Here is a 14,464-nt window from a genome sequence, read left to right as displayed (position 1 = left end):
TTGAAATCACAAGCTTTCGGAGCGCTGCTCCTTCGTCAGGTGAAGTCCACATCATAGCAGTAATTATGACTTAGTACGCCATTAAAACCCCAGTTACACCTCATTCAACAAGGCTTAACTTCTTCGGATAGTTTTACAGCGAGATTAGAGCGTAAAAAGTGAAACTTCACATCAATTCAAGCGATTTGGAAGATTTCTATCTGTGAGGACTCCAACAGCACACCTTGTGGAGGAGCGAGGAATCACCGACAGCAACCTCTGGATTTCTGCTTTTAACTGCGCATGTGGGGACGCTAGAAGTTGTTTTCAGTTTCACAGAGCAATGACGGGGAGCGCTGACAGATCCGCCGTCCTTACAACCGCAAATTCCGGACCAAAGTGTCCCAAAAATATTTGCACCATTCAGACACCTTTGATTAAAAGAGCATTTTCATTTATCCGCGGGGATGGTAAAACCGCATCGTTAAATATCAGGGAATAATATTAGCGTTCGGGAGAGGAATTTGAGAATTGCTGACGGGTGGATTTGGAGACGGCTCCTGCTCGGATTGGTGTACAGTGAATGGGCGGGTTGCAATCTGCTGTCGGAGGGCTGGGCTAGCGCCGAGTATCACTGTATTTGCACAATGGCCGGGCGGCGTGCGGCCGGCTACAACACCATTGTTGTGGAAGGGTACATTTTAGCGCAAAAGGACAATGAGTCGGAGGAAGGGTCGGACACGGAGGAGAACCGAGAGGAGGAGGACCTGCAGTTCCTGGACCTCAAGGATATGCTGAATGTGTCCCACGGCGCAAGTACCATCAAAGCCTCTTCCGTGGCGGGGCGGTTCGGTAAAATGAAGTTAATTTCGGTTACAATACTTTCAAGGCTGGTTAACCCAAACCCCCTTTTTTAAACTTCCCTGCTGGCTAAAGGGGGCACGATTGTAGTGTGTCACGTGCCCTTCTGCCTTCAGTGCGCAATCATACCACGAAGACAAAAGCAAAATGCTGTAGACGCTGGAAGCCTACAGAAACGGTTGGAAACGCTCAGCAGGTCAGGCAGCACCTGTGGAGAGAGAACAACAATGCCTTGAAAGCGTCTTTAACGTAGTAAAACGACCCAAGGCGCTTCACATGAGTATTATAAGACAAAAAAAAATTGACACCTAGCCATATAAGGAGAAATTAGGGAAGGTGACCAAAAGCTTGGTCTAAGAGGTAGGTTTTAAGGAACATAGAAACATAGAAGATAGGAGCAGGAGTAGGCCATTCGGCCCTTCGAGTCTGCTCCGCCATTCAATGAGATCATGGCTGATCATCCAAATTCAGTACCCTGTCCCTGCCTTCTCCCCATATCCCTTGATCCCTTTAGCCTCAAGAAATATATCCAACTCTTTCTTGAATATATTTAATGAACTGGCCTCCACCGCCCTCTGTGGCAGAGAATTCCACAGGTTCACCACTGTCTGGGTGAAGAAGTTCCTCCTCATTTCAGTCCTAAATGGCTTACCCCTTATCCTTAGACTGTGACCCCTGGTTCTGGACTCCCCGGCCATCATAAACATCCTTCCTGCATCTAATCTGTCCAGACCTGACAGAATTTTATAGGTTTCGATGAGATCCCCTCTCAATCTTCTAAACTCCAGTGAGTATAAGCCCAATCGACACAATCTCTCCTCATACGTAATTCCTGCCATCCCAGGTATCAGCCTGGTGAATCTTCGCTGCACTCCCTCCATGGCAAGAACGTCCTTCCTCAGGTAAGGCGACCAAAACTGCACACAATACTCAAGGTGCGGTCTCACCAAGGCCCTGTACAACTGTAGCAAGACATCCTTGTTCCTGTACTCGAACCCTCTTGCTACGAAGGCCAACATACCATTTGCCTTCTTAACCGCCTGCTGCACCTGCATGCTTACCTTCAGCGACTGGTGCACAAGAACACCCAGGTCTCGTTGCACTTCCCCTTCTCCCAATCTACTGCCATTCAGATAATCTGCCTTTCTGTTTTTGACACCAAAGTAGATAACTTCGCATTGATCCACGTTATATTGCATCTGCCATGCTTCTGCCCAATCACCCAACCTGTCCAAATCATCCTGGAGTTTCTCGGCATCCTCCTCACAGCACACACGCCCACCCAGCTTTGTATCGTCTGCAAACTTGGAGATATTACATCTAGTTCCCTTGTCTTGATCATTAATATATATTGTGAATAGCTGGGGTCCAAGGACAGATACCTGTGGTACCCCACTAGTCACTGCCTGCCACTCGGAAAAAGACCCATTTATCTCAACTTTTTGCTTTCTGTCTGCCAACCAGTTCCCTAGCCAAGTCAATACCTTGCCCCCAATCCCATGTGCCTTAACTTTACACGATAATCTCTTATGTGGGACCTTATCGAAAGCCTTCTGAAAGTCCAAATACACCACATCCACTGGTTCTCCCTTACCAATTTTACCAGTTACATCCTCAAAAAATTCCAGTAGATTAGTCAAGCACGATTTACCTTTTGTAAATCCATGTTGACTTTGTCCGATCCTGTCACTGTTTTCCAAGTGCTCTGCTATTACATCTTTTATAATGGACTCTAGCATTTTCCCCACTGCCGATGTCAGGCTTACAGGTCTGTAATTCCCCGTTTTCTCTCTACCACCTTTTTTGAATAGTGGGGTAACATTAGCTACCCTCCAATCCATGGGTACTGTTCCAGATTCCATCGAATGTTGGAAGATGATCAGCAATGCATCTACTATTTCTAGGGCTACTTCCTTAAGTACCCTAGGATGTAGATTATCAGGCCCTGGGGATTTATCGGCCTTCAATCCCGTCAATTTCCCTAACACCATTTCCCTATAAATACTGATTTCTTTCAGTTCCTCCCTTTCATCAGACCCTATGTTCCCCGATATCTCTGGGAGGTTATTTGTGTCCTCCTTTGTGAAGACAGAGCCAAAATATGTATTTAATTGGTCTGCCATTTCTTTGTTCCCCATTATAAATTCCCCTGATTCTGACTGCAAGGGACCTATGCTTGACTTCACCAATCTTTTTCTCTTCACATATCTATAAAAGCTTTTACAGTCAGTTTTTATGTTCCCTGAAAGCTTACTCTCATTCTATTTCCCCCTTAATTAATCCCTTTGTCCTCCTTTGTTGAATCCTAAACTGCTCCCAATCCTCAGGTTTACTGCTTTTTCTGGCCAATTTATATGTCCTCTCCTTGGATCTAATTTCCCTTGTTAGCCACGGTTGAGTCACCTTTTTTGTTTTATTTTTATGCCAAACTAGGATGAACAAATTCTGTAGTTCATCCATGCGGTCTTTGACTGTTTGCCATTGCCTATCCACCATCAACCCTTTGAGTGACATTCCCCAATCAATCCTACCCAACTCGCGCCTCATACCATCGTAGTTCCCTTTATTTAAATTCAGGACCCTAGTTCTGAGTCAACTACTTCACTCTCCATCTTAATGAAGAATTCTGTCATATTATGATTGCTCCGACCCAAGGGGCCTCATACAACAAGATTGCTAATTAATCCTTTCTCATTACGTAATACCCAGTCTAAGATGGCCTGATCTCTGGTTGGTTCCTCGACATATTGGTCCAGGAAACCATCCTGTAAACACTCCAGGAATTCCTCCTCCACAGTATTGTTACTAATTTGGTTGGCCCAATCTATATGTAGATTAAAGTCACCCATGATGACTGCCGTGCCCTTATTGCACGCTTCTCTAATTTCCCTTTTAATGCCATCCCCAACTTCCGCATTACTGTTTGGAGGTCTATATACCACTCCCACTAACGTTTTCTGCCCCTTGGTATTTCTCAGTTCTACCCATACAGATTCCACATCATCAGAGCTAATATCCTTCCTTACAATTGTGTTAATCCCCTCTTTAACCAGCAATGCTACCCCACCTCCCTTTCCTTTTTGCCTATCTTTCCTGAATATTGAATACCCCTGGATGTTGAGTTCCCAGCCTTGGCCACCCTGGAGCCATGTTTCCGTAATCCCAATCAAATCATATTGATTTACCTCTATTTGCGCAGCTAATTCATCCACCTTATTACGAATGCTCCTCGCATTAAGACACAAAGCCTTCAGGCTTGTTTTTTTAACGCTCTTAGACCTATTAGAATTATTATTTACTGTGGCCATGTTTGATTTAAACCATTGATTTCTCTGACTGCCACTTTTGTTGTTTTTCTTCTTCCTATCTTTTGCTTTTATCCTTGTTTCCCTTTCCTCTGTCTCCCTGCTCAGGTTCCCAACCCCCTGCCATTTTAGTTTAAACCCTCCCCCACAGCACTAGCAAACGCTCCCCCTAGGACATCGGTCCCGGCCCTGCCCAGGTGCAAACCGTCCGGTTTGTACTGGTCCCACCTCCCCCAGAACCGGTTCCAATGTCCCAGGAATTTTAATCCCTCCCCCTTGCACCATTCCTCTAGCCACGTATTCATCTGAAATATCCTTCTATTTCTACTCTGACTAGCACGTGGCACTGGTAGCAATCCTGAGATTACTACCTTTGAGGTCCTATTTTTTAATTTACCTCCTAACTCCCTATATTCAGCTTTTAGGACCTCATCCCGGTTTTTACCTATATCGTTGGTGCCTATATGCACCACGACAACTGGCTGTTCACCCTCCCCTTCCAAAATATTCTGCAGCCGCTCTGAGACATCCTTGACCCTTGCACCAGGGAGGCAACACACCATCCTGGAGTCTCGTTTGCGGCCGCAGAAACGCCTATCTACTCCCCTTACAATAGAATCCCCTATTACTATAGCTCTACCCCTCTTTCCTCCCATCCTGTGCAGCAGAGCCACCCCTGGTGCCAGGAAGTTGGCTGCTGCTGCCTTCCTCTGATGAGCCATCCCCCTCAACAGTATTCAAAGTGGTATATCTGTTTGAGAGGGGGATGTCCACAGGGGACTCCTGCACTACCTGCCTGCGCCTACTACTCTGTCTGTTGGTCACCCCTTCCCTTTCTGCCTGTGCAACCAACTGCTTAAACGTGATATCCACGTTTTGAAATCGAAGCATTGCTTAACTGGGAGCCAATGTAGGTTAGCGAGCACAGGGGTGATGGGTGAACAGGACTTGGTGCGAGTTAGGGCACAGGCAGCCGAGTTTTGGATGACCTCAAGTTTATGTAAGATAGAATGTGGGAGGCCAGCCAGGAGTGCATTGGAATAGTCAAGTCTAGAAGTAACAAAGGCATGGATGAGGATTTCAGCAGCGGATGAGCTGAGGCAAGGGTGGAGACGGGCGATGTTACGGAGGTGGAAATAGGCGGTCTTAGTTATGCTGCGGATATGTGGTCGGAAGCTCATTTCAGGGTCAAATATGACACCAAGGTTGCGAACAGTGTGGTTCAGCCTCAGACAGATGTAACGGAGAGCGATCGAGTCAGTGGCAAGGGAACGGAGTTTGTGGCGGGGACCGAAAACAATGGCTTCGGCCTTCCCAATATTTAATTGGAGAAAATTTCTGCTCATCCAGAACTGGATGTCGGAAAGGAATCTGACAATTTAGAGACAGTGGAGGGGTCGAGAGAAGTGGTGGTGAGATAGAGCTGGGTGTCGTCAGCGTACATGTGGAAACTGACGCTGTGTTTTCAGATGATGTCGCCAAGGGGCAACATGTAGATGAGAAATAGGAGGGGGCCAAGGATAGATCCTTGGGGGACACCAGAGGTAATGATGCGGGAGCGGGAAGAGAAGCCGTTGCAGTTGATTCTCTGGCTACGATTAGATAGATAAGAATTGAACCAGGCGAGTGCAGTCCCACCCAGCTGGACAATGGTGGAGCGGCATTGGAGAAGGATGGAGTGGTCAACCGTGTCAAAGGCTGCAGACAAGTAAAGAAGGATGAAGAAGGATAGTTTACTTTTGTCACAGTCATAAAGGATGTCATTTGTGACTTTGATGAGAGCCGTTTCGGTACTGTGGCAGGGGCAGAAACCTGATTGGAGGGAACGATGTGCACGGATTTGGGAGGTGACAACATGTTCAAGGACTTTGGAGAGGAACGGGAGGTTGGAGATGGGGTGGTAGTTTGCAAGGATGGAGGGGTCAAGGGTTGACTTTTTGAGGAGAGGTACGATGACAGCAGATTTGAGGGAGAGTTAACATTTCAGGTCAATGACAAAAATGACAAATCTCCAAAATTGCTGAACAGATCACAAGCTAAATACAGAACAGGACTGAGATTTTTTTTATTATTCGTTCCTGGGGTGTGGGTGTCGCTGGCAAAGCCAGCATTTATTGCCCATCCCTAATTGCCCTCGAGAAGGTGGTGGTGAGCCACCGCCTTGAACCGCTACAGACTGTATGGTGAAGGCACTCCCACAGTGCTGTTAGGGAGGGAGTTCCAGGATTTTGACCGAGCGACAATGAAGGATCGACGATATATTTCCAAGTCAGGATGGCGTGTGACTTGGAGGGGACCTTGGAGGTGGTGGTGTTCCCATGCGCCAGCTGCCCTTGTCCTTCTAGGTGGTAGAGGTTATGGGTTTGGGAGGTGCTGTCGAAGAAGCTTTGGCGAGTTGCTGCAGTGCATCTTGTAAATGTTGTACACGCAGACACGGTGTGCCTTGTAGATGGTGGCAAGGCTTTGGGGAGTCAGGAGGTGAGACACTTGCCGCAGAATACCCAGCCTTTGACCTGCTCTTGCTCCCACAGTATTTATGTGGCTGGTCCAGTTAAGTTTCTGGTCAATGGTGACCCCCAGGATGTTGATGTTGGGGGCTTCGATGATGATAATGCCATTGAATGTCAAGGGACGGTGGTTAGGCGCTCTCTTGTCGGAGATAGTCATTGCCTGGCACTTGTATGGTGTGAATGTTACTTACAGCCAGGATGGTGGTAGACATCAGGGACAGTTATAGCAGAGAAGAAATGAAAACTTACTGCAAGCGTTACAACTTGGGGGATGGGATACTTCCCACTCATCTCACCATAGTGATTGTGCCCATGGATGAAGAAGGTCTATTGGCCTCTCTTCGTTCATCCAGAAAAAAGCAGTTTTCCAAATCACTACAACAACATTTAAGACACTTTGATACTTGGGCTTGTGAGAGGTACCTCGGGTATTGCTTTAAATTTGCGATTTTTGACATTGAATGATGACGGGAACAGATGGCCTTCATTGTAAATAGCCCACTGACTCTTTTAGGGCGGCACATGAAGAATGGCCATTTTGGAAAGATACCCATAGAACTATATCTTTGCATAATCAATGGTCTGGAATTTCTTCCGTGGGTGCAACCAGGAAGTTAGACCTGAAAATGCGGCCATTCCTATGCCCATTCTGCAGATGTCAAGTTACGCTCAAATTTCCTGTGAATCTCATGAGAATGTGCCCGAATATAAAATGGACAGAAATCAGCATAAACAATCAGGGTCCAAGGAAAGCACCAAACTCGCACCATATATTTCTTATTTATGTATGAAAATTAAAGTTTCAACTCATTTAACCATCATTCATGCACATTAGGCACAGTATGTTTCGGAACCTGCAAGCGAGGAAGCTTTTCAATTTTTAATATGACTTATATTTGTGCCATAGAAATGTATTTCAATAAACTGAAAATACAGTGGAGGTCTCAGTGAAGATGCATTTAAAAAAAAAAACCCTCAACTTTCAATAAAACACCAGAAAATGACTTTCCTGCTGCGTCTGAAAATCTGGTTGTAATTTGAAGAGCGCCTCTGAACAAGCGCAATTGCGGGAAACTCGTGTATAAGGCGCTGAAACTTGGCGACTGGGCCATTATTATGACCGGAGAGATCAATAGACAATGGTAAAAGGTCGAGGCGTATTGGGCATATTGTACTGGCACGTGTAACTCAAGCCCAAAATTCTGCCTTCTTTTGGACTGCGTATTTGATTATTGCCCAGATTGCATGAGTCTCTGGGTGCAAAAACGCAGGAAATTCCAGGTTAACATGTCCAGGAAAGGAGTGGAAACTGAGTAGGGAAAAAACTCTTACCAAAAAAGCCTTATTTGGACCAAAATGAAACCCACTGTTAACAAGTGGGTTGAATATGTAAGATGATGAATCCTCGCAGAACAATCACTTCACAATTTTCAACCACTTCTCATTTCCTCAGTGCATTCTATTGAGAAAGTGATCTTGTGTATGAGAATATTAGTAGTTGCAAGAGGTGTAAGTGGATAGAATAGATCCTACTTTTTAGTGTAAAGCCGTAGAAAGTTATCAGGTAAACTATTCATATAACTGTATTTATCTATCTTTCTCTAGTTACAATCAAGGACCTTGACTCTGGTGCACATTACAAGGTTTTTGGACGGTTTCATTTAACTGATCCTTGGTGGAAAGTGACTGCAAAGATCAAATGCCATCAGAAGAAATGGTATTTACAGTGGTATCCATCTTACACTCTCAGGAAACATCTGGACCAACAAAGAATAGAAATTTTCAGCCTTTTCCTAACAGCATGTGGTGTCCACGAGCAACACATAAAATTCTTTGTCGCTTGTTTGTCCAAAAATAGTAAAATTGAGTTTTCAAACTTATTCGTGACTTTACAACGGATTGCAGATACGATGGAGAGTAAGACCGAACAAGATTTAGCAAAAAACATTATTACAGGCATAAGTAATTCAGGTAAGCGTGGGTGTCTCTTTTTGGATTGTAGGTTTTGCTCCTTTATTGCAAGTTTGTACGTGATCATCTGGGATCAGTAGCAGAAAATACCTTTGATCATCAGTTGGAAGAGTAAGATAAAAGGAAATGAAAGTAGCTGTAATTTGTCCCATTAAATCTTAACGGAAGTAAAACTCTCACTACAGCAGGTGTGAATACAGACAGAAATATGGATTTTTGGCTCTTTCAGAAAAGTTGTACAGAAAGTTGAAGAATGATAAAGTAAATATTTGCATATAGTTGTAGGCCTTTGTGTCGATCACAGGACTTTGAGAAGCTTGGTGAAGGCTAAATGAACGCTTGGAAAATAAAGCATTTTGAAAACCAATATTCCATATTCACTAAACAGTCTCTCACGATTACTACTAGTTAATGCAGATTTTCAGAAATACAAAGTTTGGCCAATAAATTGATTCCAGTGGCAGCAATTATAATTTCCTTTGATGTTATGCTTTTACCCAAAGTAAAGATGACGTCACTCAAATACAGAATGAGTCTCCCAGTTTTGTATGGTTTGAGTGACCTTAGCTTAGCAATTTGATCCACAGAGTGAAGTTTTGAGTGATTGACGTATAGTGCGCAACATCTGGCTGCAGTGTTTGGAAATTACCCTGTAGGAGGCATGGAGTTCTAACTAATTGGTTCATGACTATCTACTAATACAAACTACTAAATTTAAAAAATGGTCTCTATATCTAGCATTGATAGTAACTACAGAAAATGCTGGAAATACTCAGCAGGTCAGGCAGCATCTGTGGAGAGAGAAACAAAGTTAACGTTTCAGGTGATGACCTTTCATCAGAACTGGAAAAAGTTATGGGGCGGAGAATTAAAATGCCAGGCTCGAATTTAGTATACTGTATTCGCTGCTCACGATGGGGTCTTCTCTACTTTGGGGAGACCAAACGCAGGTTGGGTGACCGCTTTGCTATATCACACATTCACTTTTTGTATAGCATTAATATTTCAGATTACAACCAAAAAACAAATTGAGCTAGAAACACAGTGGAGCTAGATCATTCTTATTTCACAACTGCAGGCATTTCGAAATACAGCATAATAAAAAGTAGCAAAGTGAACCTCTGAAGTCTATCTTCTGCTTCAAGTGACACTTTTTTGTTCTCCACAGTGTGGCTTATTTGTAGTGTATTGACAGGTAGTATTGATATGCTGCTTTCTATTCAATGAAGATTGCCATCATTTTAGTCCTACTATGAAGTCTCAAGCAGTGTTAGTCCTGTTTCATACAAAAACACAGCTCCTGTCAACCTGACCATGGTTCCCATAAGCCACCTGTGTAGAACACCCAGTTTCTTGGCTGAAGAGGCAATCCGATAACAAGAGGTAGTGCAGAGGATTCTTTAAAGGGGAGGGAGGCTTTTCGAATGTAAGTTGCAGAGTTGTGTAGGTGTGTGTTAGAACTTTAGTGGGTGGTTTTGCAGTTATAATTTTAAATTTCAAATGTACAAGAAAACCAAGAAAATGAACTTGGGGAATTTTACAGGCCATGTACTGTTGGTGCTTTTTTCCAACATTAAAGTCACTTTTGTCATCTCTGCCACCAAGCTTAGTGGCTAGATGCACTGTGTGGTGCGGCACTAAACACTGGGGCTCGGGTTCAATCTCTGGTTTGTGCTCAGTTAGGCAATTTCAGCCAGGATGCAAGTAAGGTTGCTTTAATTGGTCTCGGCATCCCTGGGATAGGGAGGACAAAATAATCAGGAATCCAACTCCTAATTGTTGTTTAGTACTCCCTGCCAGAATTGCGTGTGTGGATGCTGGATGAGGACAATATCGGGCTTAGCCGTGATGAGAAACATTTTTGTATACATTAGCCATGATCTAATAGAATGGTGGAACAGGCTTGAGGGACTAAATGGCCTACTCCTGTTCCTATGTTCCTAGAGGGTTGTGAGGTTGTGCATTGCACTACCAAAGACCATGTCAACATTTAAGAATAGGTTCGATTATGTGGTTGAAGGAAAAGGTAGTAAAGGAATATGGGAACTGATTGGCTACATGGGATTAGGATTACTGCTTGTGTGGAAGATAACAATAACTTGCAATTATATAGTGCTTTTAACATGGGAAAACATCCCAAGGCACTTCACAGAAGTGTAATCAGAAAAAAAGTTATTTTAGTAATGGACTAGGGCAGTCCTTAAAAGGATTGTCTTGTTAATCCAACTGTTTAATGGAGAAATGTGTGTGTATATAAGATGCCATTTGAGATTCAAGTTATTAACTGTCCAATAATTTAGTTGAAGGTCACTATGTGCAGCGAGCTTTGAAGTTCCCAAGCCTGATGAAGTATCTGCCACAACTTTTGCCACGACATTTTTTGCATATTTTGGTGCCGAAGGAGGAAAAGAATATGAAGGAAAATGGAAGAGAGGACCTCCCCATCTATATTCTGGAGGAACTGGAGCAGATGATTCAGACAAAAGTGTGGAAGCTAGGATTCAGTCATGTAAGTTATTCTATAGACGCAATTGTCAATATGAACAAATCCCGATTATGCGGTTGATTCTTGTCTGTATGCATTTAAACATTATCGTGTGTACAGTTGTTTTTCATCTGGAAGTGATTTCTGAGGTATCACTTTTACTGTACTGACTTCAGTACCATATTATTTGGCTTCAAGGTTGTGGGGCTGCGACCTCACGGGAGGGGGGGGGGGGGGGGGAGTATTTTCCATTCTCTCCATTTAATCTATGTTTGTTATTAATGTCAGATCAGTAGCCAGGTATCTCAATATTGATGTAATAACTTGAAACCGTGTGATATGGCTAAATATTTGAAAATGGGACTTGTGGAAAGTTAATTGTGACAACAATAGTCAGATAGCAACAAAAATATCGACCGTATAATGAGAAATGTCTATGACAGCCAAAGTGGGGAGAAGAAAAATGTGTGACAAACAGAGAAAGAAATACAGCAGGAATTAAAGATTGGCAAAATAAAGAAACAATTATAGGAAACAACTGGAGATCAACCAGTATTCCAAAATATTGAAAAATGTTGGACCTTATAGGCTAGAAATTCGTTATAGCCAAGGAATGGGCAGTGTTTAGACTAAAAATGGTGGATTAGCGCCAGGTGAAAATCGTCTAGACGGCACGTAAGGTTCGTCGTCCTCATTAAAATGATTGGAGCCATAAATCTAGTCTAAAAACCCAAGCTCATTGGTGTTGCACTGAAAAGATGGACCAATATCGGGTGTAGTCTAAACGCAAGTAATGATTGCCACAGGCTTTGTTCACTGCTTAAAGGGGAGGACCTCATTCTCAGCATTGTTGGCTGTGCAGCAAATGCTGATGGTAGATTGCCGCCCCAGGGAGAGAGCCCGCAGGTTTTCCCATGAGCTTTGGAGGCATTGGTTTTAGTGGTAGAGAGAAGGCGGCTGGTCCTGTACCCACCAACTGGCCCTCATCACAAGTCTGCTGTATTATGTGGAGGGAGGTGGCACACCACATCACGGACAGCACTGGGGTCCCCAGGACCCACACACTGTGCAGAAATAACTTTAACAAGCTCACACGGGTGAGCAGGGTGAGTGAAGGCTTCAACAAATGCTACATATCACCATCTGCACCACAAGTTTCACACACTGCTCAATACACCACACCCCTAGCACACCCCCATCAACAATCTCTACCGACCAACACTCACACCCACATATCACACCTTGCACACAATGACAGCTATTCAACTATGACGGGCACAAGTATCATTAGTTATTAAAATGCATGTGATATGTTTATGCATAAATGTATTAAGAGTTTGGCATATTTTGTGGTCTCTTTCATTTCACTTTTGCGCCCAGGAGGACGCTGTGATATGGCATGACACAGGGATGGTATGATGGGGATGTGGTGAGCAATGGGGATCTGGGGTTTCATTCATTCAAATTGGAGTCTGATGAGCTGGGCACTGACCACCCATCCGGAAGTCCGATTGTCTGGCTGCCTCCTCCCTCCCTCCTGTTCCTCGACTACTTCTTCCTCCTCCTCGTCTTCCTCCCTCATCCCTCTGCACACATGTTCCCGTCTTCCTCGTTGTCTCCGCTCCCTCCGCCGTAGATCCTGGAGGGTGAGGTAGATTGCCAGTACGGCCCCCATGATTTTTAGCAAGTGTTGTACGTTGAATCTTTCAAGAATAAATCTTGCACTTTTTTACTTGCCACAATGCTCCTGATAACAAAGATCCTTCAAATCACTAAATAAAACTGTTGTAGTATCAAGAACTAACACAGAGGCACTGAAACTTCACTAACCTGTCAGGTGCGAGTGATTGGGGCTGGTCCCTTTAAATAACGTCCCTGGAGCCGGCTTCATGGTGCTGCAAGCCAGCTCTCCCTGTTGGTGTTTATTCCAGGCAGTGAGGTAAGTGGCAAGAAGCAATTTGGCAGATCGGGTGTTTAGTGAGCGTTGCAGACTCACTGACGTCACGATCTCCCTGGCGTTGAAGTCCCCGGTGATCACTGTTACTGGCAGCGCTACGGGGGGGGGGTCCCGATTTGGCGTGCGGTGCTGGATTCGACAGGAGTTGTCGTTGCAGCTCTCACCGCCGCATCAGCGCCATCTACTGGTGCTAACAGGCGGCGCTAAAGGGACGAATTTTTTCCCCCCAAGTCTTTTATCCAAAACTAACTAATATGGTTATTACAGATATGATTAAAGACTCTCTTAAAATGCAGCTATTGTCATATTAAATCTTTAATTCAAGAATGATTTCTGAAAGACATCTTTCTTTTTGATAGATTCTCTTCAAGGAGCTTCGACTTGTTGGTTGTGAGGCATCTTTGTTGGCCTTTGAGGAAGCTGATCTACTGAAGACAATTCCAGAGTTACAAAAACATGCTTTGGTCATTTATGATAAACTCAAACAAACTTGCTGGAGTAAGGGACACACCTATGTTAGTGTCGATGAGCTGACTGCATTACGTCCATCCGAGTTCAGTGTTGAAAGTGCATGGGAATCGCTAAAATTTTTAAAGGACTGCAAGATTATCGTAATAGAAAAAAGGCGAGTGTATCTCACACGTTTCTACAACTATGAGGAAGAAATTGCTACTTGTATAGAGGAACTTGTGGAGAGACCTCCATGGCGCATTTCTCTGATTGTGGAGGAAGTTCTGAGAAAGGCCTTCACTCCAGTCTGGAGGGAGAGGTTACCTGAGGATACAGAGGCTGGCGATGCAGAGCACCGTGAAGATGTTGATTTGGACCCAGATCAGTTGAAAGCTGCTGCCATGATGTGTGAAAATCCTGTTACTGTCGTTAGTGGTAAAGGTGGCTGTGGAAAGACGACACTTGTTAGCCTCATCTTCAAGGCAGCAGTTAAAAGTATGGAGAGCGCGGATAATGAGGAACTGTTGCGAGCATGTGAAGATCTTGAGCGGGATCAATCGGCTCCTGAGAGTTGGAATATTCCAGCAGGTAAAACTCCAGATGTTTACTGTGTCAGAAAAACACCTGTGCTGTTCACTGCACCAACTGGAAAGGCAGCGTCTCTCTTAAAGAAGAAATCTGGGTTTGGTGCTTATACTTTACACCAGGTAACTGCCATCTGAGGATACTATTGCAGATAGTCCAAACCTTTTGATTGTGTTCAGCATGAAGTAAACAGATGACCTTTAAGAGGATTCCTAAAGCATTCTTACTACTATCACATTGAAGGTTAATATGAGGGGGATTGAGGGCGTATATTTTTAAGGAATATATTACTCCTGGCTACATGTAAAATTCAATGAATTATTGATCAGTCTCTCCCATCATTTTTCAAACAGAACTAATG

General features: G+C 44.0%; 1 protein-coding gene across 1 annotated transcript in view; it reads left to right on the top strand.

Annotated features, from left to right (window-relative positions):
• Positions 1-340: 340 nt before the first annotated feature.
• helb (helicase (DNA) B) overlaps positions 341-14,464 on the top strand; it is a 50,482-nt gene continuing 36,358 nt past the window's right edge. The window contains exons 1-4 of the mRNA XM_086009249.1: positions 341-831; positions 8,261-8,626; positions 10,927-11,135; positions 13,428-14,225. Of these exons, the coding sequence (XP_085865375.1) occupies positions 627-831; positions 8,261-8,626; positions 10,927-11,135; positions 13,428-14,225 (1,578 nt within the window). The 5' untranslated portion in view covers positions 341-626. The remainder of the gene's footprint in view (positions 832-8,260; positions 8,627-10,926; positions 11,136-13,427; positions 14,226-14,464) is intronic.

Source organism: Somniosus microcephalus, chromosome 16, assembly GCF_052327205.1.
Source record: "Somniosus microcephalus isolate GS21.2 chromosome 16, FLI_Smic_1.0, whole genome shotgun sequence".
NCBI lineage: Eukaryota > Metazoa > Chordata > Chondrichthyes > Squaliformes > Somniosidae > Somniosus > Somniosus microcephalus.
This window is presented reverse-complemented; position numbering and strand designations above follow the sequence as displayed.